Source organism: Hemiscyllium ocellatum, chromosome 13 (assembly GCF_020745735.1).
Source record: "Hemiscyllium ocellatum isolate sHemOce1 chromosome 13, sHemOce1.pat.X.cur, whole genome shotgun sequence".
Classification (NCBI taxonomy): domain Eukaryota; kingdom Metazoa; phylum Chordata; class Chondrichthyes; order Orectolobiformes; family Hemiscylliidae; genus Hemiscyllium; species Hemiscyllium ocellatum.
In genome coordinates, this window is record NC_083413.1 from 67,230,115 (window position 1) to 67,255,661 (window position 25,547).

The 25,547-nt window shown below is 40.3% G+C and overlaps 1 protein-coding gene across 1 annotated transcript in view; it reads right to left on the reverse strand.

The window, feature by feature from the left end:
• pccb (propionyl-CoA carboxylase subunit beta) overlaps positions 1 to 25,547 on the reverse strand; it is a 57,289-nt gene that overhangs the window by 12,163 nt on the left and 19,579 nt on the right. Inside the window, exons 4-9 of the mRNA XM_060834905.1 lie at positions 25,324 to 25,380; positions 24,316 to 24,429; positions 19,067 to 19,177; positions 17,598 to 17,706; positions 12,080 to 12,200; positions 4,090 to 4,171 (exon numbers count right to left, since the gene is read on the reverse strand). Of these exons, the coding sequence (XP_060690888.1) occupies positions 4,090 to 4,171; positions 12,080 to 12,200; positions 17,598 to 17,706; positions 19,067 to 19,177; positions 24,316 to 24,429; positions 25,324 to 25,380 (594 nt within the window). The remainder of the gene's footprint in view (positions 1 to 4,089; positions 4,172 to 12,079; positions 12,201 to 17,597; positions 17,707 to 19,066; positions 19,178 to 24,315; positions 24,430 to 25,323; positions 25,381 to 25,547) is intronic.

The following is a 25,547-nucleotide window of genomic DNA, read 5'->3' on the forward strand; positions in this document are numbered from 1 at the left end:
TAAATGATAACCCCTAGGACATTGATAGTTGGAGATTCAGCAATAGTAATGCCACTGAATGTCAAGAGGTGGTGGATAGATTTTCTCTTGTTAGAGATATTCATTGTATGGCATTTGTGTGGTGTGAATGTTACTTACCATCTGTCAACCAGAGCCTGGATATCATCCTGCTCTTGTAGGCATGTGGTTGTTAAATTTAGTTCTTTTGACTTTATTTAAACTGAGCTATAATATTGCAATCCTCCAAGCCTCTGTCTCCATTCTCATGTCCAATGATGATTGAAAGATTGTGACCAGAACCTCTACAATTAACATCCTTACTTCTTTCACTCAATTTCTATTTCACCCTGTCAAACTGAGTCTAAAATACTTGCACCAATTTTTTAAAAATTGAACTCAATTTTCCTATTTACCGGAACATTGCCAGAATAGTCTGCTCAAAAAAAGACCGGTACAAAGTACTCACTTAATACTTCAGCTATATCCTCTGCCTCCATAACATCACTTTTATGGCCCCACCATTCCTTTCATTGTGATCCTAATGAGATCAAATATGTGATGATCTAGTTCAGGATCAGTAACTTTTTATTTTTATTTAAACTTGAAGAAATGACCATTCCAGTAAAATACTCACTAAAATAGTAAAGCCATGAGATTCAACAATTTTGAACAAAGAAAATGAACTTTACTACACAGTCCAAGAAAACGGAGACATTCTTTAGTGTATACAGACAACTTTCACTCCAATGTTCAGCATTAACATGGTGATAAATATAGTCGCAGACAAGTATGATTAAACACCATCTAGACCACATACAATAGCAGATGCAGTCAAGGCAGATCTCTTGGATTTTGTAGCAACCCTTCCACAGCTGCTGCTCCCTTAATATGATATAAATGTTGTTTTTGACTTGAGCCAGCATTTTTGTGAAATGTTCCGATGAGTATACATGATGAAATGCTTTGACACACCTTTTTTCAGCAATACTCAAGTTCTGCACTACCAAATTATTATCAGACTTTGAAGTAGAAGGAAGAGTTTTAAAATGGGCAGACAATACAAAACTTGGAAGCTTTGTAAACTGCAAGGAGGACAATTTAGTACTTTAAAAGAACAATGACAAGTTGATGAAGTGGGCAGATAGGGAGCAGATGAAATTCGATACAGAGAAGTACGAGGTAATACATTTTGACAGAAACAAAATGGAGACGTTCTAAAGGATCTTTAGAAGATAGAGGGTGTATATGTGCATAAGTCATTAAAGACGGTAGGACAAGTGGAGAGAGCAGCTAATAAAGCATACAACATCCTAGGTGTTATTAACAGGGAAATAGAGAACTAGAGCAGGAATTTGTATAAGACAAGGCCAGCTGAGGACGGGTCACTTGACCAGAAACATTAACTAATTTCTCTCCACAGATACTGCCAGAGCTACTAAGCTTTTGCAGCAATTTCTATTTTTGTCTCTTGTTTAGGTACAGACCTCAGTTTGTGTACAGGTGTAGGAATCACACTTCGGAAAGGATGTGAGCACATTGGAAAAAGTACAGAAGACATTGGCAAGAATGGTTCCAAGGATGAAAAGCTTCGTTATGAAGATAGATAAGAGAGAGAACTTAGGACTGTTCTCCTAGAAGTTGAGCCAATTTAAACACGATCGACCATAACAATGGTGTGATTCTGTTATACTATTTGGTGGCCAATGGTACAACCAAAGTGAGTTTTTGAATCTGTAATACACAATGCCTTTTTTACTACTTTGTTTCTGATCAACACATCCAATGTCAACCCTTCCTTTAATCCTCCTATACACATACAAAATACATTACTGCTACAAATATTAAATGTCCATCCCTCCCTCTTTCATAATCCCAAACAGCTACTTAAGCCCGCAGCTCATTAATCTTATTTACTATACTTTGCACATCTGCCCAGGTTAAATGATGAGGACATGTTGATTATAGTACAATTATATTCCCTTGAATACAAAAGATTAAAGGGTTAATCAAACTGAAGTACTTAACAGGAACAAAGAATATTTAAACATATGTTCATGGAGCATCAGCATTTATAGTTAAGTTTTAAAAAGGCTTGTGAAGTTAGTAGAGAGACACTTTATTAAATGCTGCAGTTCATCTGTGTAGGTACACCCCTCTGTGTTGCAGAGGTAGTTATAGAGTCATAGAGATATACAGCATGGAAACAGACCCTTTAGTCTAACCCGTCCATGCCAACCAGATATCCCAACCCAATCTCGTCCCACCTGCCAGCACCCGGCCCATATCCCTCCAAACCCTTCCTATTCATATATCCATCCAAATGCCTCTTAAATGTTGCAATTGTACCAGCCTCCACCACATCCTCTGGCAGCTCATTCCATACACGTACCACCCTCTGCGTGAAAAAGTTGTCCCTTAGGTCTCTTTTATATCTTTCCCCTCTCACCCTAAACCTATGCCCTCTAGTTCTGACCCCAGGGAAAAGATTTTGCCTATTTATCCTATCTATGCCTCTCATAATTTTGTAAACCTCTAAGGTCACCCCTCAGCCTCCGATGCTCCAGGGAAAACAACCCCAGCCTGTCCAGCCTCTCCCTGTAGCTTAGATCCTCCAACCATGGCAACATCCATATAAATCTTTTCTGAACCCTTTCAAGTTTCATGACATCTTTCTGATAGGAAGGAGACCAGAATTGCCCGCAATATTCCAACAGTGGCCTAGCCAATGTCCAGTATAGCCACAACATGAACTACCAACCTACTCTGACCAATAAAGGAAAGCATACCAAACGCCACCTTCACTATATTACCTGAAACTCCACTTTCAAGGAGCAATGAACCTGCACTCCAAGGTCTCTTTGTTCAGCAACACTTGCTAGGACCTTACCAAGGAGTGTACAAGTCCTGCTAAGATTTGCTTTCCCAAAATGCAGCACCTCACATTTATCTGAATTTAACTCCATCTGTCACTTCTCAGCCCATTGGCCCATCTGGTCCAGATCCTATTGTAATCTGAGGTAACCTTCTTTGCTGTCCACTTCACCTCCAATTTTGATGTAATCTGCAAACTTACTAACTGTACCTCTTGTGCTCGCATCCAAATCATTTATGTAAATGATAAAAAGTAGAGGGCCCAGCACTGATCCTTGTGGCACTCCATTGGTCACAGGCCTCCAGTCTGAAAAACAACCCTCCACTACCACCCTCTGAGCCAGTTCTGTATCCAAATGGCTAGTTCTCCCTGTATTCCATGAGATCTAACCTTGCTAATCAGTCTCCCTTGGGGAACCTTGTCAGACGCCTTACTAAAGTCCATATAGATCACATCTACTGCTCTGCCCTCAGCAATCTTCTTTGTTACTTCTGACAGTGATAGAATAATGGTGTAGTTCTAAATCAGAATGGTGTTTGTCTGGGAGCCAGTAATCATGGGTTTAGAAAGTGCTATTCAGGAAGGAAAATTACTTCAGTGCATGTTGTTGATGCCATAAACTACTGCCAATGTGTTTCTTTGTTGCAAGAAATGCTTTGATAGATTTTACGATTCAGAAGTCATACTGAACTCAAACATTACCTCTGTTTCTATCTCCATGGATGCTGGTAAATCTTCAGAGTTTCTCCAGCACCACAGTATTTTGCTTTTGTTCAGCAATGATGTCAGGAAGTACAACTGACTGACACCAGTGGAGAAAAAGTCCCTCAGTAAGACTAGCTTAATTTTTCTTCATTATTAGGAAAAAATTAATGTTTTCAAAAACATGGTAAGTTGATCAATTTGAATGCAGATCAGCCACGATCTACAAAACACATAACAGGCTCAAAGACCCACTCTCCACTGTAAATAAAGCCAACTCCTGTTTTATGAAGTGCACCCACTGCAAAACCAGATTTGAAAGCTTTCAGAATTAAGTTATTCATCTAAGGTACCACAATTATCTAATGGGTATGAGTTCTAATAACTGGGAACACCCCTCTCTCAGTATGGAAGCTATCTGACAAAATGTAATCTCTCCAGCAAATAATTGTGCTGACTTTTGAGCATTAATGTTGTTTTATGGAGTACTGAGAAATTGAAATCAAACATCTTACCGCACTGACGATTTCCAACATATCATATGCTTTTGTGGATTCCATTGGAACCACTGTATCCAGACTGGGTACCAGCCGGTCACTATATGAGCAAAAGGACAAAAGTAAAAGTTTTATTTTTGTAAAAAAATCTCAACCATTTATCTATGTTGTAAACTATTAACTACTTATGCCTCAATGATTCACCTTTCTGATTATCACATTACACAGCACCACTATCAAACCTGTCTTACAGTCAGGAGAAAGTGAGGACTGCAGATGCTGGAAATCAGAGTCGAGAGTGTGGTGCTGGAAAAGCGCAGCCGGTCAGACAGTGTCCAAGGACGAGAATTGACATTTCAGGCTTAAGCCTGAATCCTGATTAAGGTAGCTGCGTAGGGAACGGTCTTTACGGAAAGCAGATAGGGGTGGAGTGGTTTGACAATAAGGGGGGAGGTGTAGTCCACGTACCTGTGAGAGTCAGTGGATTTGTAGAAGATGTCTGTGTTGAGTCAGTCACCATTGATGATGGAGAGGTCCAGGACAGGGAGGGAGGTATCTGACATGGTCTGGGTGAACTTTTGGTCGTGTTGAATATGTTGGTGAAGTTGATGAACTGTTCAACCTCCTTGTGGGAGCGTGAAGTGGCGACGATACAGTCATCAATGTACCGGAGGCAAAAGGTGGGGAATGGTACCAGTGTAACTGTAGAAGATGACCTGTTCAACGTAACCAACAAAGAGACAGGCATAGCTGGTGCTCATGGCTACCCCTTTCAGCAAGAGGAGGTCCGAGAATCCCAAGGAGAAATTATTGAAGATGAGGACCAGTTCAGCCAAACTAATGAGCGTCAGTGGAGAAGTACTGATGGGGACGCCAGGAGAGGAAGAATCGGAGGGTTTGGAGGTCCTCGTCATGGCCGACGAAGGTGTATAGGGACTGAATGTTTCATGGTGAAGATGAGGCACTGGAGGTTGGGGAAACGAAAGTCTTGGAGGAGGTGGAGTATGTGGGAAGTTCCTGTGGCAGGCCGGGGTGGGGTGGGGGAGGAGGAGAGGACAGGACAGTATCAAGGTATGTTGAGATGAATTTGTTCCATGAAGAGGACTTTGTGGACCAGCCAGATTTAATACCTCAATAATTGTCCGCCATATCTATAAAAGTCTATGTGACTTTAATGGATTGGAAGGGAGAGCTGGACCAAGAAAAACAAGTAGAGCATAATGGTTTTACTGGGGACTAGGTCATCAAAGATGGAATGAGGGGGTAATAGAGTAAACCAGTAGTTCCAGAATGTTCTGGCTAATGGACAACAAGTGACTTTTTGAAAATGCAGTTTAAGTGATTTGTGGATAGCTTCCAACAGGGATGAAGAGAGGTAATCGAAGGGGGCAACGGATGATGAATAATTGATACAAGGAAGTGATCAGAGTGGTTTTAACTGTGCTTATTACAATAATAATAGCAATGTTGGGAGAGCTTTTAGGTAGAAGAGGGCAGTGAACTCAAAGGACAGGATACGTGATGAGAAGTTGTTCAGTGCAGAGCTGAGGGGGAAAGCATAAAAACATCCTCAGAAGGACAAGACAGAATAATGATTTTGAAAGACAGGTAACACGGGTGAAGAAGGGGTCAGGCCATGGTGTGATCTGATTATAAGTATCACACAAACACTGACAATCATGGCAGAGCAAGTGGGCAAAAATATAACCAGATGTGGAGGCTTCATTGAGGAGAAAAGTGTCATCAGCCCTCAGCAATGTTTCTGTTAAAGGCACAATGTTGTAGGAATTGCCCACATTAAATTCATGTATGGTAAGGGACTTGTTCACAAGTGGAAAGACATTCTGGAGGAAGAAACGTTGAAGGGTAGTAATAACTGATTCACTTGCCGAGTTCACAAGGTCAGCAGGAGTACAAGTTGGACAGCAAGATAATTACCAAAGTTAGTCTCCAGCAAGTGGACTGAACAATGTTTGACAAGAGAGTGCATAGCAAAAAATGGGTTCGCTGCACGCAGCGTGACGGTCTCGAGGCAAGCCTGTCAAAGGGCGTCAAGGAATTCAGAGAGAAGCTGATGTATCTCTTTGGGACTCTAACAGAATCAAAAATAGCAGTAATTCCTTAGCATTTGGCATTGTCCTACCATGTTTTCAGTGACGGGAATAAAACAGGCTATGGGGATGTGCAAACTTATTTTTAGAAAGGTGATGGTTATCCCATTAGCTGCCAGTTATTTTATTGGTCAACAGTTCTCTAGAGCAGGACTTGCTCCTGAGAAAGTGTCAGAGGTCCCAGCATCAAGCAACTAACCCTGCTCCCAAATGTATGCCCATAAGACACAGTCCTAATACCATTGAAACTAGACCAAAGAAAGAAATCGCGGACAAAACCCATCAGACAAGGTTAAATTCACTACAGAGTAGGAAGAGTTATTTTTATTAAAGATTGTCCATTTCTCTCAAATTCAAATTCCACTAAAAGGTTTTGCATAACAGCTCAACCTGTGTAATAAATAAAACCATCCATTTCCATCTCAAACTTGTCATCTTTCGTTACTCTCAGCATATGTGTTGTATTATTCCAACACAATTCTGGTTGGTTTCCCGACTTACAAACTTAAGGTCATCCAAACTACAGCTACCCATGTCCATATTTGCATGAAGCTCTGTTCACCTACCAACAGAGTGCTTGCTGATCAGCACTGGATCCCAGTCAAACAACACCTACATTTTTAATTCCTCATCCTGGTTTTCAAATCCCTCCATGACATCTCTCCTCCACAAACTACTGAAACTCCGGCCTTCCCAGAATCCCCAATTTTAATCAGTAGCCACAGCTTCTAAGCTGTCTTCACTGTAAGCTTTAGATGTCCCACTTCTCTTTCTTCCTTTAAGATACTCCTTAAAAACAAACCTTTTTGGCTAAGCTTTTAGTCATCAGCCCTTATATCACCTCAGTAACATGGTGGCTATTGGATGTTTTAACCAGTGATATTTTTGGGCTAACACTGCAACAAGCTTTAAATCCGAATGTATTTACTAAGGTAAACAATCGCAGTATTGTCAGAGAGCAGAAGGGAGTCCTTTAGCCCATTATATTAAATGCTCAGCAAGCTGGTCCAGATACAGTGTTAATCTCCTGCTTTTTCCCTGTAAGCACACTGTTTCTATTTAAATAATTATCCAATACCCCCTCGAATGCCTCAACTGAACTTGCCTCCAGTATGATCTCATATACTGCATTCCATACCCTCATTAGTGACTGTGTATTTTCTCACCTCACGTTTGCTTGTTTTACAAAACACTAAAATTGTGCCCTCTGGTTCTTGATCTATTTAAGAACAGTTTTGCCCTATCCAATCGGTTCAGGCCCCTCAATTTTGAAAAACTCCTCTGCTGCAAGCAAAATAATTGCAACTTCTCTAACTGTTCCTCATAACAGAAACGTCTCATCCCTGAAACAATTCCCAAAAACCTCTTCTGCTCTCTTTGATGCTTTCACATCCTTCCTATAGTGTGTCACCCAGACTGTACACAATACTCCAGCTGAGGTTTAATCAGTGTTCATCATAACTTCCTTTCTCTTGTACTCTGCCTCTACTGATGAAGCCTAATTTGTTCCATAAGTTGACAGTTGATGGCAGAGGTAATACTATACTTGTAAATCTGTATGACACGTATCTAAAGTGTCCTCCAACATCACCTATAAAAATGCAAGAGCTGTTATGAACAGTAAAAATTTCCAAAAAATTTATATTTCTTTTATCAATAGAACCTAAAGGTTACAAAAATAATTATTTGTCAATAAATGTTAACAAAACATTCAGCCACAACCTGGTAAATGTTTATAACTCAATGGCCACTAGATGCCATTGTTCCCAAACATCAGACACCAAAGAATATTTTTCCCAGCAAACACTAGGGGGCAACCTTTCACCATGAACCAAATCAGTTCCTCAAAAGCTGTGAACTTAATTACAATATTTTCAATATGTCAAAATGCTGAAAAATTAAACCCTCTACGTTCTAGACAGATCTATTTCAGAACACATAATAAATGAGTATAAAATGAATAACAAATGAAGAGTTAATACTCAAGACACTAATTCCACTGTCAGCAACAAAATAGCATTAAGGAGAATTCAAAGAGTTTTCATAAATACGTTAAGGACAAAATGGTAACTAGGAAGAGAATAGGGCCCCTCCAAGATCAGCAAGGCGGCCTTTGTGTGGAGCCGTAGGAGATGGGGGAAGATACTAAACGAGTATTTTGCATCAGTATTTACTGTGGAAAAGGACATGGAAGATATAGAATGTAGGAAAAATAGATGGTGACATATTGAAAAATGTCCATATTACAGAGGAGGAAGTGCTGGATGTCTTGAAACACAAAGCTGAATAAGTCCCCAGGACCTGATCAGGTGTACCCAAGAACTCTGTGGGAAGCTAGAGAAGTGATTGCTGGGCCTCTTGCTGAGATATTTGTACCATTGATAGTCACAGGTGAGGTGCCAGAAGACTGGAGGTTGGCTAACATGGTGCCACTGTTTAAGGAAGGTGATAAGGACAAGCCAGGGAGCTGTAAACCAGTGAGCCTGATGTCGGTGGTGAGCAAGTTGTTGGAGGGAATCCTGAGGGCCAGGATGTACATGTATTTGGAAAGGCAAGGACTGATTAGGGATAGTCAGTACGGCTTTGTGTGTGGGAGAACATGTCTCACAAACTTGACTGAGACTTTTGAAGAAGTAACAAAGAGGATTGATGAGGGCAGAGCGATAGATGTGACGTATATGGACTTCAGTAAGACGTTCAACAAGTTTCCCCACAGGAGACTGGTTAGCGAGGTTAGATCTCATGGAATACAGGGGGAACTAGCCATTTGGATACAGAACTGGCTCAAAGGTAAAAGATAAAGGGTGGTGGTGGAGGGTTGTTTTTCAGACTGGAGGCCTGTCACCAGTGGAGTGCCACAAGGATCGGTGGTGGGTCCACTACTTTTTGTCATTTATATAAATGATTTGGATGTGAGCATAAGAGGTATAGCTAGTGAGTTTGCAGATGATACCAAAATTGGAGGTGTAGTGGACAGCAAAGAAGGTTACCTCACATTACAACGACATCTAGATCTGATGGGCAATGGGCTGAGAAGTGGCAGATGGACTTTAATTTAGGTAAATGTGAGGTGCTACATTTTGGGAAAGCAAATCTTAGCAAGATTCATACGCTTAATGGTAAGGGCAGCGTGGGTGTTGCTGAACAAAGACGTCTGAGTTCAGGTTCTTGAAAATAGAATCACAGGTAGATAGGATAGTGAAGGCAGTGTTTGGTATGCTGTCTGTATTGCTCAGAGTATGAAGTACAGGGGTTGGGAGGTCATGTTGCAGATGTACAGGACATTGGTTAGGCCACTGTTGGAATATTGTGCGTAATTCTGGTCTCCTTCCTATTGGAAAGATGTTGTGAAGCTTGCAAGGGTTCAGAAAAGATTTACAAGGATGTTGCCAGGGTTGGAAGATTTGAGCTATCGGGAGAGGTTGAATAGGCTGGGGCTGTTTTCCCTGGAGCGTTGGAGTCTAAAGGGTGACCTTATAGATGTTTATAAAATTATGAGGGGCATGGATAGGAATAAATAGGCAAAGTCTTTTCCCTTTGGTGGGGGGAGTCAAGTACTAAAGGGCATAGGTTTAGGGTGAGAGGGAAAAGATATAAAAGAGACCTAAGGGGCAACATTTTCAGGCAGAGGGTGGAACGTGTATGGAATGAGCTGCCAGAGGAAGTGGTGGAGGCTAGTACAATTGCAATATTTAAAAGGCATTTGGATGGGTATATGAATAGGAAGGGTTTGGAAGGATATGGGCTGGGTGCTGGCAGGTGAGACTAGATTGGGTTGGGATATCTCGTCAGCATGGACGGGTTGGACCAAAGGGTCTGTTTCTGTGCTGTACACTTTTGTGACTCTGACTCAGTGTTAAAAACATCAGTTCAAGTGATATTTAGCAAACTGCCTTTTCAAAAGAATAGGTGTAGATCTTGAATAGTTTTCAAATTATTCACATTTCTTTAAAAGTATGTTGTGTATAAAGATTAATTTGCAGCACTATTAGGAGTGAACAGCATTCAAACTGAAAGCTTGCGCAAACACTACAATGAAGAGAAAAATGAGAAATGTGAAATGTGATTAGGAGTAAAGCAAAATTATTGATATTTTGCAAATAAAAAAAATGTAGATTACATGGTCAGATGTGGAAAATTTATAAAAGATTGAAATAGATTCAGTTTGGCTCTGCGTCTAATCCACACAGGCCCAACATTTCCCGTGGGCTGAGTTAGTGATCCCAGTTAGTGCAATAGAAAGGAAGCTAAAAGGTGCCTTCAAGTCCCTGGCAAAAAGTCAGGGGGAGTGAAATCAGACAACCAGCTCCATCTTCCAGTTTTATACAAAACATGACAACTATTGTGTAATTAATGAGTTATATAGATTATATTATAAAATATAAAATCAACTTTTGAAAGTTCTTACCTAATACCGTCAAAATTGGCCTTACTCCAATTTAGAACTTTAATTTTTAGATCCTGTCTATCCTTTTCCATCACTATTTTAAAACTAATAGAATTATGGTCGCTGGCCCCAAAGTGCTCCCCCACTGACACCTCAGTCACCTGCCCTGCCTTATTTTTCAGGAATCGGTCAGGTTTTGCACTCTAGTAGGTGCATCCACGTATTAAATTAGAAAATTCTCTTGTACACACTTAGATTGGACTGCTATAATATTAAGGGTTTAGATAGAGAGGAATCTATGTTTGCAAAGTTAAAATTCTCTACCATTACCATCCTATCATTCTTACAGATAACAAATCTCCTCACAAATTTGTTTCTCAATTTTCCACTGACTATTGAGTCGTCTATAATACAATCCCAATAAGGTGATCATCCCTTTCTTATTTCTCAGTTCCACCCAAATAACTTCCTTGGATGTACTCCCAGGAATATCCTCCCTTAGTACAGCTGTAATACTATCCCTTATCAGGAAGGCCACACTCCCTCGTCTCTTGCCCTGTCTTCTGTCATTCCAATAGCATTTGTATCCTGGAACATTAAGCAGCCAGTCCTGTCCATCCCTGAGCCAAGTCTCTATAATTGCTATGATATCCCAGTCCCATGTCCTGAGTTCATGTGCCTCCCCTGTTTGGCCTCTTGCGTTGAAATAAATGCAGTTTAATTTATCAGTCCTGCTTTGTTCCTTCCTGCCTGCCCTGACTGTTTGATTTGCTCCTTCTCCCAATTGTACCAGTCGCAGGTTGATCTCTAGCTCCCTGCCCTCCTTCCTCCTCCTCCACCGCCTTCCCAAACTACCACCACCAGTTTAATTCCTCCCACACAGCTTTAGCAAATCTCTCTGCCACTATATTAGACCCCCTTCTAATTCAGGTGCAATCCACCCTCCTTGTACAGGTCAATTCTACACTGAAAGAGACTCCAATTATCCAAAAATCTGAACCCTTCTCCCCTGCACCAGCTGCTTAGCCAAGCATGCAATTGTTCTATCCTCCTCTTCCTACCCTCGCCATCTCATGACACCGGAAGTAATCAGATATTTCTACACTGGAGGACCTCCTTTTTAAGGTGACACCTAGAATTGTGACAGCTGCAATCTTCATTGAAATAGTATGGGATGTGCATACACCATGTACAGATACTATATGGAAATCATAAGAGTTGTGTGGATGGCAACATTTGCCAAGTCTGTCAAAAGGATATATTTCTACTGTAACTGTGTAACTGATCAATGCACTGTATCAGTTTTGAACTAGCTTATACTCAACAGGGTATTTTGCAGATTCTCCATCAGAAATTAACTAATTCATATTTGGGTGTCAGAGGATTGGGTGGGGGAATTGCTCTAATTAAATGCTGCAAAATCACTGATAAACCAATACACAATACTAAATCTTCCATAACCTGATATCAAAGAACATAACAGCATGTGAAACTGGATTCTTTTACTTACCATGGATCCTGGCATTCTCTAATAGGAGCAGGATCTCTATTATTCAGAGGTATAAAATTAAAAAATTCTCTCAAGTTCAATAAGGCATCAATGTCATTTTCAAAGGCCTTGTGTGCAACACCTGCAACATAAACAGACTTATTACTACAATAAAGGTAGAATGTCACAGAGCAGGACAGGCCCTGTGGCCCTCAATATTGTGCCAATCTGTGGAACCCATATGAAGCCTATCTATCCCCTCCGTTATTCCATTTTCTTCCATGTTTATCCAATGACCATTTAAATGCCCTTTAAAGTTGGCAAGTCTACTACATTTGCAGGCAGGGCATTCCACACCACTACTACTGAGTAAAGAAACTACCTCTGACATCTGTCCTATATCTATCACCCCTCAATTTAAAGCTATGTCTCCCTCCTTCTCGTCATCGCCAACTGAGGAAAAAGGCTCTCACTATCCACCCTCTCTAACCCTCTGATAATCTTATGTCTCAATTCAGTCCCCTTTCAACCTTCTTCTCTCCAACAAAAACAGCCTCAAGCCCTCAGCGTTTCCTCATAAGGCCTTCCCTCCACACCTGGTAACATCCTGGTAAATTTCCTCTGAACCCTTTCCAAAGCTTCCACATCCTTCCTATAATGCAGTGCCCAGAACTGTCTGAAATACTCCAAGTGTGGCTGCACCAGAGTTTTTTTTACAGCTGCAATATGACCTCATGGCTCCAAAACTCAATCCCTCTACCAATAAAAGTTAACACATCATATGCCTTCTTAACAACCCTAACAGCATGGGTGGCAACTTTCAGGGATCTATGTAAATAAACACAGATCTCTCTGCTCATCTACACTGCCAAGAATCTTACCATTAGCCCAGTACTCTTTATTCCAGTTGCTCCTTCCAAAGTGAATCATCTAACACTTTTCCGCATTAAACTCCATTTGCCACCTCTCAGCTCTGCAACTTATCTATGTCCCTCTGTAACCTGCAACATCCTTCGGTACTGTCCACAACTCCACCGGCCTTAGTGTCATTCGCAGTTTACTAAACCATCCTTCTACACCCTCATCCAGGCCTTTTATAAAAATGACAAACAGCAGTGGACCCAAAACAGATCCATGTGGTACACCACTAGTAACTGGACTCCAGAATGAATGTTTCCCACCAGCCCACCACCCTGTCGTTTTTCAGCTAGCCAAATTCTGATCCAAACCGCAAGAATGACCCTCAATCTTATGTCTCCATATTTTGTGCAATAGCCTACCGTGGGGAACCTTATCAAGCACCATATGCACCACATCAACCACTTTACCCTCATCCACCTGTTTGGTCATCATCTCAAAGAACTCAATAAGATTTGTGAGGCATGACCTACCCTTCATAAAACAGTGATTGTCCCTAATTTATTCCTCTCTGTGATTATAACCTTTCTCAACACTTTACCCAGACCAAAGTAAAGCTCACTGGTCTATAATTACCAGGTCTGTCGCTACTCCCCTTCTTTAACAAGCAAACAACATTTGTTATCCTCCAGTCTTCTGGCATTGTTCCTGTAGACAATGAAGACAAAGAGAAAGCCAAAGGCTCTGCAATCTCCTCTGGCTTCCCAGAGAATCCTAGGATAAATCCCATCCATCCTCAGGGACTTATCCATTTTCACACTTTACAGAATTGCTAACACTTCTTCCCTGTGAACCTCAATTCCATCTAGTCAGTATTCTCCTCGACAACATTGTCTTTTTCCAGTGTGAATACAGATGAGAAACATTCATTTAGCGCTTCTCCTACCTCCTCAGACTCCATGGCAACTTCCCACTACTATCCTTGATTGGCCCTAATCTTACTCTCATCACTCTTTTATTCCTGATATACCGATAGGATCAAGGAAACCCCTAAATTTTCTATCTGCCAATGACTTCTCATGTCCACTCCTCGCTCTTCTTAGCTTTCTCTTTTGATCGTTTCTGGCTAGCTTGAATGCTCAGTTAGGGCACTTGAGAGTTAAAGTCTCATCTGAACAGAAGCCTCCTTCTTCCTCTTGACAAGAGATTCAACTTCCTTAGCAAACCACAGCTCCCTCACTCATCCACTTCCTCCCTGCCTTACAGGAACATGCTTATCAAGGACACTATTAAAGCATAGCAATTAAAGATAGACCACACAGCTACAGAAACAAAGTTGTCTGTCATAGTATTTGTAATACTTACTAGGGTTTTTTTTACGGTTCAAAATTTCAGCACATAGACAAATAACATCAAGGTTTATCTGTAACTCAGCAATTTATTACTAAAAAGACCACCCACCCAGCTACAACAAGCCAGAATGAAGTTGACGTTGCATCAATCTCACTGATCAACAATCTAAGAATCACAATCTGTTAATGTTGAGAAACATATGACATTGATATCGGTTTTACATTGTAAAGACCAATATGACAAATAATATTCTCTCAGTGGATAATTCTAATGGAAACAAACACATCTACCATGTACAGGTAGGTGCAAAAGCTGTTAATGACAATTCTGATAATGAGAAAAGTCTTTTTCACTATTTTGAAAGTCAAAGATCCATTGTAAGATTATCTGAGGTAGATTGGAAAGGATTGGATATGACAGGGATACCGAACCCAGCATTTGACAGCAGCTTTTACACAAAGATAATGCTCAACTTACAACAGTAAACAGTACAACATTGAATAAATTAGAAGGAAGAATTATTAAAATACATTTGACTGGCAGAAAACAATTAAAATGGACGTGTGTTATATACTTTGCCCAGATCTTTAAAAGCGACAAGTCAGGAACCTGCACACTAACTGAAAAAAATGTTAATGTAATGTTCCAATTTGGAGTATTTTTGATAATGGCAGACTTAAGTAACTACGGACCATTAGATTGATTGCAGGACAGACAAGATGCTCAAGGTTAATATTAGAAATACTCTTGAGGGTCATTTTGGCAGGGAGGACATCTCAGGGTCTTCTGAGAAAGAAAGGTCAAATGTCATATTGTGCAACCTATGGGGAACAGAATGACGATGTGACAATGTAAACTTTACAACTTTAATAACTCTTTCTGGAATAAACTTTTGAAATGAAAGGAGTAGAGACACACTGTTACTCACAGACTGAAAGCAATTTGCCACGTTTTGACAGGATTACATAAACAAAACTGCTTTGACACCAGCTTGATAAAATGGATACTTTATTGCCACAATGTAAAGAATTGCCTTGCAGAAGAATTTAAGGAGTTAATTGCAGAAAAAGCTATGTTTGAAACAGACAGCTAACCCAGGATATAACAAGGAGCTACTTTTGATAAGATGACAAGCTACAGACTCAAGGTCTCCAGAAATGTAATCAATGTTGGGGATGAAAGAATCTACTGAGTCATCAATAATGTCACACTACAAACCTGAAAGAGAGAAAACTGTACAAGAATCCAACACAAGAACAAGTCAGTAGCAGAATTTCAAAGAACATTACACAAGGATTGAACCCTGGACATTTCCAGAGACAACCCACTTGGTTGGAATGCTGGCCAGATTCCTCCATCAGAGAGAAGCCCAGTTTGGCTTAGTTTGCTTACTGGAGAAGTCTGATTTTGGTTGCTACTTTCAATAACATTTCAATCATTCTTCCAGTCCTTGACTGTCTGAGGTTCCTTAGTAAGTAGATTCATTGCAGGTAAATCGCAAGTTACCTTTAATGAAAGTGTTGAGGGATATATGTAGATGTGAAAATGCAGTTTATTCTTCTCTAAACATTCATGGTTACTGCTGAAAAGTCAAGATTTAAGCAAACAAAAGTACCAAATGTATCCACTGCTAAATATCAATAGCAGCGAATACAAATGCTGTAAAAATGTAGCAAAATTAATTCCCAGTTTATAAAACACTAGTTTTCTATATATTAATGACTTGACTTTGGGGTTTACCAAAGAATGAAGGAACCATGCTGTCTCTTTGATGGACAAATTATTTTAACTGGATAGGTTGCTTGCAAGTTAAACAGGGGTAGCAATGGATTGGATATTAACTGGAACACTTTTCCTCAGAATAGATGACCAAAGGAACAAGCTGTCAGCTCACATGTACAGTTTCTGGGTGGGGTGGAGCGGATATCAGTGAAATGTCATGTAGAAGTTAAGATCACAGGGCGCCTGCTGGAGAATGTAGATCACTCTTGAGCTTGAAAGGAATTTTCCAGTTTTCCTTAGTGGAATACTTTCCCCTTTTCAAAAGGTATATAGCTGCGGATGGGTCATAAATGCTGTATTATGATGGTGTGGGACAGGTTCATGCTTTCTTGTCCAACAGGAAATCCACAATACATCCAAATAGTCAAATCTTCAAGGCTTTTCCAGATAGAACAAAATATTTATTTTTCCGGACTATGTCTCAGTCATTCCCAGACAGTCGTTGCGAATCTGTGAAAGATAATCTTTGATTTGTCGTTATATAATCTAACATCATATCCGAAAGTTCATTATCCACTGAACAAATGTACATCATTGGGAACAAATATATAATTTGTGGATTTTGAGAATTTGAACAATTTCTAGGTTGGCTTTTTGGAACACAAAAATCAAGAGAACTGGGGACTGTGTTTGCCACAATTGCCCTTTGTAAAGAAAGCTTATGTGAAGTTGGAGTGAACCAGAAAAAGAAAATGGGGAAATGTTTTCCTAAGACAGTAACAATATAATTCCTAAACAAACAGTTGAAGAAATATCTCAGAAGTATTTTTGGAGAAACAAAGAACAGTCCAGGAATCAACATCACTGAAATCCATCTGAAAGCAGACACGTTAACTCAGTCGTACGACCCATGTCTGACTGACCTGCTCCTCAAACTGAAGGTCTTCCATCACTTGTGGTTGACAGCAACATGATTAGAGCAAGTAAACAAGTGTGAGAACCCAACTCATTCTTTAGTTTGAGCGTGTGGTCAACAAGATTTTTTCCTTTCTACGCCATTCAAAATTGCTCTGCAGTGGTGTTGTTTTGACCCGTATATATTCATGCGAGTGTGTGTGTTTGAGAAAAGAAGGATAGAGCTCGGTTGATAACTAGTTTGGCCACTTGTTTTTAAAGTATAACCTTGTTTCTAATAAGCAAATTATTTTTGGGGTTGCCAAAGAAACCTGGTGAATGTCTCTTTCGTTCTAAATTACAGTAAAGAAGAGAAACAATTTTTTTTTGGTGATCACGTGAACATTGGCCTTTGAAATGGTTCAGGTGTAGTGGGGCTTTATTTGGTGTGCACTCCTCCTGTCAGATTTGTTGGAATATTTTAATCAACTTAAAACCAAAATCTGAATCCAACTGAAATAAGGTCTGAATGGAAAAGGGACTGTACCTAGCAAAATGACAAAGGATGTCCTACACTTACCTGAGCTAGACAAATGGCAGTCAACAATTCAGCATCTTTAAGGTCCAAAATATAAAGCATCCAGTCAGGCTGACACACTAGAGTGCAGTTTACACTGAAAAATATTTATTCTCCAAACAAATGCCATCTAACCTGAAATTGCAGTGTGTGTTTTAGCACCACCCAGATCTTCCTGAGTCACATCTTCATTTGTAACAGATTTCACAACATCAGGACCAGTTATGAACAAGTAAGATGTATCCTGCAACATCAAACAAAATCTTATCATTAATTTAATTATTGCAACTGATAAAAAGAAATAGCGAGTGGCAAATTCTAAAACAGAACCTCTTAGTATTATCACGTATCTTATTTAGTTTAAAAGAATATACTTTGGGTTTCAATCAAGAGCAATAAAAAAATGAACTTAAATTGTAAAATGAAAATTTAACGCTAACAAATAGTAATTGCAGCAGACATGAATATTTGTGGAAGTCAATTGTATCGAGAGTTGGTAAATAAGAAGAACCTCACAATGCATATCAGTAGAACCAGCAACAACCTCAGATAATGCATTTGTAATCCAATAACAAGCCAATACTCAAAAGGAGACTGCAACTTACCCACCTTTCTCAAAGCAGCGTTGCTATCCATATCTTTGATATCTTGTTGATTAATTAGATCATGCAAAAATACCAAAGACTGTATATTACCAGATAATTTCAATAATATTAACTGGTTCATGTCAGTCATTTGACCCGTTCATGTTCCTTCCATTTTAACTCAGACCACAATTGATCTTTTACCTCAACTACACCTTAAACTATTTAATTGTACTTGATTCTCTCAGTATTCAATAAGATACCAATCTCCCTCTTGAATAACTGAATGAACAAAACTCTGGGATTTAGAACTCAAGATTCACAATGCTTTCAGTCGTATTTCTGCTCATCTCAACCCTAAATGGCTGATCCCCTATTCTAAATCTGTGATCTCTAGTCCTGGATTCCTGAGTCAGTGGAAGCATTCCCCAGCACCTACACTGTAAAGATCTGTAGGCATTTTGTGTTTCAAATCACTTCAAATCCTATGCCCCCCACCACCCCCAAACCTTCTGCCCTCCCTCATGAGACCTATTCTCATACCTTCATCCCATCTTATGCCTGTCATGCTTCAATCTCTTACCATCCCACCTCGGCAGACCCCAAAAGGCTCTCCCCTACCCTCACCCCACCACGTGCTAGTCTTTCCTCCACTACCGACCACCTCACCCAGGCCCTCATCCCCAGTCTGTCCTGTCCCGTCCCGTCCCACCACGCAGACCCTCTTCTCCCTTCCCTAAGCCATTGACCCCCTCTCCCAAAACCTCACGCTGCTTCACGCCTACAGCCTATATGCCCTCTCCTACTCCACCCTGTCTTGCTGTCTCCCCACCCTACTCACAGCCCACTTGACACTTTATCCCTCCACTTACCACTTTCCCCAGCTCCTCTCCCAGTCAGCCTATTTTATTGCCAAAGTTATAGGGATGGAAAAAGCATTCTAGAATTATTTGTCATGCCACATTGACCACTAATAGCACAGGGAACAAATTTTTGCAATTAAATTACATTCTGCTTTACCTTCACCATAAATGTGAAATCGGTCAATGCAGGTGAGTAGACAGCGCCACCAGCACAAGGACCCATAATAAGAGATATTTGAGGCACAACACCAGAGGACAGTACGTTTCTCTGCAACATATTCAAAAAACATTTACTAGCAAAGTGTTTGCAAACCTGTACAAAAATATATGTCATTGATTTTGCAGGAAGATAAATTAAGCATAACCCATTATGATAATCAATACTTCCAGAAAGGTTATTTCACTACTGCAGTTTGTTAAGACAGTCTGATCCTTCCATAAACTACACTATGTTTAACACATCACCAAATTTTAAAAGAACATTTCAGACATATTGCAATTTTTACATTTTTAAGAATTTTGGCAAATTTTAAAATGACAAGCTTCTAAAACCAAATAGTATTTTCATTGACAAAGACAAGAAAAAAAAAAGGTGAAGATCAAAGCTCATCAAATCAAAATATGGTCAAAACATTACTCTAGTTTGTTGATTTGCCAGGTTCAGGTTATTAACATAGGCAAAGGAAATAGTGACAAAAGAACTGCGCTTCCTTCAAAAACTAACAATGAAGCTGCACAGACAGACAGGCTACACAACCCCACACTTACAAATTGTGCCGCGGAGGGCAGGTATTAAAAAAAATCTGTAATTATATCTGGATTTTCTTACTCATTAATGGAATATGGCTGATTATTGCCCATTCCTAATTGTCCTGAAAGTGGTTGTGGGGAGTAGCCTCTTTGAGCCATTGTAATCCTTGGGAGTATAAGGACATCCACAGTACTGTTCAGAACAAGCTCCAGGATCCTGATCAGCAAATATGAAGGAACGGCAATACAGTCCTAAATCAGAATTACGTACAGCTTGAAGTAGTATTTGGAGATGGCAATATTCCCATGCTTATTCTGCCTTTGGCCTTCCAGGGAGTAGAGGTCATTGCGTTTGGAAGATGCTGCCAAGAAGCCTTGGTGAATTACCGAACCATCTACAAGATGCACTGCAAAATGCTGCTACTGCATGTTGATGGTGAAGAGTGTAAATGCAGAAAGTGTTGGATTGATTGTCAACCAGGTGGGCTGCTTTGCCCTGAATTGAATTCTCCAGTGTTGTTGGAGCTGTACTCATCCAGGCCAGTGGTGAGTAATCCATTACACACATGACTTGCACCTTGTAGATAGTTAATAGGCATTGAGGAGACAGGAGGTAAGTTATTCAGCACAAAATTCCTTGCTTCTGACCTGCTCTTGGAGCCATAGTATTTATTATAGCTGCTACAATTCTCATTCAAGTCATGGTAACCTCTGTGCAACCAGTGAACATCCCCATCTCTGACCGATTTTTTTTTCGGGAGAGGAGTTGCTGGTCCCTACTAAGTATTTCATTTTGAAAGTGGTATAGTGGCACATGTAAGCATCACATTTTTGTTTTTAAGACAGACAATTCAGATATATTCTGCTCACCTGGATCCTAAAGTAATAGCACAATCCGCTACTTCAAAAGAAATTCAAACAAGGGATGTGGGCTTGAGATTTTGGAGCAGATTTGTAGCTCAGGTTGTAAGTTTGCTTAGTGAGCTGGTAGATTTGTTCTCAGCTGTTTTGCCACTGTGCTAGGTTACACCAACAGTCATCCGGTAAAGCATTGGCATTCTGCCTCACTTGCTATTTATCGGTCTCAGTCTGTGGTAGGTGTTACCATTTCCGATTCTGTTTGAGAGGTTGGGAAAAGGGGTCCAAATCTGTATGTTTGTTAATGGCGTTCCAGTTTGAATGCCAGGCATCTAGGAGTTCCCATGCATGACTTTATCCTAGGACAGGCTAAGCAGATGTATTGCTACAAGGTTCTTTAAATTCACCAGGAGCTGTTTCAGTGCAGTGGTACGCTTGTGGTCTACCATGATGCCTCTGGGCTAGAGTAGTCTGGTTGTCATCTGGAGGTGACTTCTTGTTTAGGCCTGTTGTGCAGGAATTGACAGACTGTGCTTATTGGGTCCCTGTTGTTCCTGAATACATTGTATAGGTGTTTTTCCATCAGCTACTCATAGTTCTTAGGTGCTGGTGTGTTGTGGCTCATATAAATAGTGTCTTGATGCAGCTTCAGTTGTGGGTGTTAGGATGATTGCTCCTGTGGTTGAGTATCTGGTCTGTATGTATGGCTTTCCTATAAATGCGGGTCTGCAGCACTCCACTGAGTTTTTGTAATACTGTAACATCCAAGAAAGAGAGTCTGTCATTATTTCTCATCCTCTTTGGTGAAGTTTATACCAGTAAGGATATTATTTGTGTGTTTGTTGATTTCTTCTAATTTGTTCGTGATGACAAAGGTATCATCTACATAGTGGACCCAAAGCTTGGGCTGGATCGTGGGAAGGGCTGTTCATTCTAACCTCTGCGTAACTGCTTCTGCTAGACGTCCTGTTGTTAGTGATCCCCATAGTTGTCCTGTTGATTTGTTTGTGGATCTTGTCATTGAAGGTGAGGTGGGCTGTGAGGCTCAGGTCTCCTAGTTTGAGGATGCTGTCCTTGCTGATGGAATTGGTGCTGTTTGCGTCCTTGGTTCATCTAGCAGTGAAGCCAGTGTTTCTTTGGCCAGGGTGATGTTTCTTGACGTGAATAAGGCCATCACGTCTAAGAAAACCATGACCTCGTCGTCCTCTGCCTTGGTGTCTTTGATGATGTTAAGGAATTCCTAAATGGAGTGGATGAAGTGGGTTGTCTTCTCCACTAGGTGCTTCAGTTGCATTGCAGTTACTTTGCTTGTCTGTATGTCAGTGTGCTGGGAAGTGAGACTATGAATCTGAGGGGGTGCCCCTTCTTTATGTACCTTTGGTAATCCGTAGAAAGAGAGTGTGTTGGATCCTTGTGTTTTCATACTTTGAGGGTCTGCCTTGTTAATTTCACCTGCTTTGTGTAATTTCCTCAGGGTTTGCTGTAATGCAGTTTTGAACTGTGGAGTCAGGTCCGTAGCCACCTGTTGGTAGTTATCAATATCGGTTAGTATTGTGCTTGCTTTTTCAGTACTGTGTTTTATTCAGGATGACATTCATACGCCCTTTGTCTGTCAGTAGGAGTATTTTGAGTCCTTCCAGGGTTTTCTTTTTCAGTGTGTTGAGGATGTTCCCTTCTTTCTTTCTGCTTAACGTTGGTGCTACTATCTGTCTGATACCCTGATGGGATCCTTCCGTTAATCTACTGTCTTTCAAGTGGATTCCAGTGCTGCTAGGAAGACGTTTATATCCGCATCCTGTGGTTGAAGTTGTACTAGGGCAGCTTTTTCAATGTCTCAGAGTGGTCGATCAGACATGTTCTTTATCTGCATACACTGACCAGATATTCAACTACAGAAGCAATCATCCCAAAACCCACAAACGGAGTTGCATCAGGACATTATTTAAACAAGCCACAACATATTGCAGCACCCAGGAACTATGAGAAGCAGAGGAAAAACACCATACAATGTATTCAGGAACAATGGGTACCAGATACACGCAGTCCGCTGATTCCTGCACAACAGACCTAAACAGGAAGACAGCATGTCCAGAGACGTTAGCCACTCTACCGTATGTCGAAGACAACTTGGCTGATGACCAGACTACTTCAGCCCTTCGGCATTGTGGTAGCCCAAAAAACCTACCGCCGCACGGAAACGGCTCCAGATGAATTTAAAAGGACCCTGTACCAACAGCAAGCAGAATGAACGTCATATACAAAATACGCTACAAGAACTGTGACAAACAGGCAGGAAGCTAGCCACCAGGATACATGAGCACCAACTAATTACCACTGATATCCATACACACAGACGAAGAGAGACACAAGTTCAACTGGGACAATACATCTATCCTAGGACAGGCTAAACAAAGACATACATGGGGATTCCTGTAGGCCTGACATTCAAGCTGGAGCTCCATAACAAACACAGAGATTTGGACCGCATTTACCAATTTCTGAGAAATAGCAGATGTAGCTTAAGTTAGGTAAATGCAAGATGCTATACTTTGGAAAAACAAATCATAGCAGGACTTATACACTTAAGGGTAAGGTCCTAGGGAGGACTGCTGAACAAAGACCTTGGAGTGCAGATTCCTGTTCCTTGAAAATGGAGTCGAAGGTAAATAGGGGAGTGAAAGCAGCATTTGGCATACTTTCCTTTATTGGTCAAAGCATTGAGTATAGGAGTTGGGAGGTCATGTTGCAGCTGTACAGGACATTGGTTGGGCCACTTTTAGAATACTGTGTGCAATCCCGGTCTCCTGTCGGAAGGATGTTGTGAAACTTGAAAGGGTTCAGAAAAGATTTACAAGGATGTTGTCAGGGTTGGAGGATTTGAACTATACGGACAGGCTGAATACGCTAGGGCTGTTTTCCCTGGAGCGTTGGAGGCTGAGGGATGATCTTACAGAGGTTTATAAAATCAGGAGTGGCATGGATAGGGTAAAGACAAAGTATTTTCCCTGTGGTTCCAGAACTAAAGAGGAAAAATATAAAAAGGGAGCCAAGGGGCAACTTTTTCACACACAGGGTGGTGCATGTATGGAATGAGCTGCCAGAGGAAGTGGTGGAGGCTGGTACAATTTGCAGCATTTTATGGGTATATGCACAGCAAGGGTTTAGAGGGATATGGGCCAAGTGCTGGCAAATGGGACTAGATTAGGTTAGGATATTTGGTCAGCATGGATGAGTTTGACTGAACAGTTTGTTTCCGTGCCGTACATCACTATGACTCTATAACTGTTGCAATTTTGCTAGAATGTGCAAAATTGCTTGACCAATTAAGTTAACTGACGCGAGGCTCAGCCTTGAATTAACACGATTTCCTGACCAATAATTAAATTCTAAACTCATATGAAACTCTTTATTTAACAATTTAAGCATTACCTTGCTGACACTAGCTACCCAATGAAGGAGCAGTGTCCGAAAGTTTGTACTGTACTTCCTAATAAACCTGTTGGATGATAACCTGATGCGGTGTGATTTTTAACTTTATCCTGTGAATACGTTCTCATGTTCTACTTTGTAATAAGTCTATTTTTATTGAGTCATGCATCATACATGACAAATATTTATCATGGGACATCAGCTAGTGTGTCAAATTTCACACCCCAATTCTACTCCAAACCTGCATCTCTATGTTATTGTACACTTAATATTGATCAAACTGTACTTTAGATGGTCAATAAAAGTATAGTACAAATTACTTTGTTCAAGAAAAATACTTTAAAAGTGTAAAAGGTTCTCCAATCTCACCAGAAAAATGTCAGCATAACCCGCCAAGGACTCCACACCTTCCTGAATACGTGCTCCTCCAGAGTCATTTAGACCTATAACAGGAGCTCCTACCAACAGAGCTTGATCCATAATCTAGAAAGACACACAAACTTTAAATTAGATTATTGCAAGTAAAAAATAGTGGTGAAAAATAATTCCCATCTTCTTCTATTCAGTGGTTATACTAGAACAATGTACTGATTAAATTCAGGAGCAATAATGTCAGTAGTGCCACTTTAATGGGGTAACTTAACTACATCAAGCCTTTAAAAACAAAGTAATATCACAGCAGTTATATTAAGTAAATGGATGTGTGCTATAGGCTCCCTGAATGGTGGAGGGGAAGACATAGGAACTCTAAAGCACGGCAACTAAAAATGAGGTTCAAAGACTGCCCTCCGTCATCTCTAGAAAAGAAAAGTCAACCTTTCAGGTCATTCACCCTTCATTACTTCCAAAGGTAACTGGCCGAAAATGTTGAATAAAAAAATCAGAAAATGCTGAACAAATTCAATAGGTTGGCAGAGTCTGTCAGAAATAAATTCAAGGAAGAGACATATCAGAGTTGAAACACTGACTTTGGTTCTCTCTCTACCCATACAGCTAGACCAGCTGAGTTTCTCCAATAATTTGTTTTTATTTCAGATTTCCAGCATCTGCAGTACTTTGCTTTTATTGGCCTAAGATGTTAACTATTTTTCTCTCTGCAGATGCTATCAGACCTGGGTATTTCTATTTTTATTTCCAATTTCCTGCATCCACATTATTTTGCTGCTACTGTTCCTATTAAAACCCATAAAACAGAGGGCATTTTGTTATAATATGTTTAACATCTTAGTTTATAAAGGTCACAGTGTTGCATGTGTAGACATTTTGCCTGCAGCTGAATTCAGCTCTACAGCACAAAAATTATGCTTTCAACAATAAGGACTTACTCAGGCCTTATTGAATGACTTGCTTCAAATTATTGCTCACTTAGGTCTTTACCTTACAGATCTTCTGTGCATGAGCGCCTGATAAACTTCCTCCAAACACTGTAAAGTCCTACCAAAGGAAAACAAAAACTATATTATTACCAAAACAATGTGCATCAGTTTTATACAATAATGTGAGTTCTTTGTTTTTCTCCATTCTGCATCTAGCCAGACAGGATACTGCAGCCCACATTGAAAAGTAAAACACTATTTAAAATGACTCACCACTAGACAGTA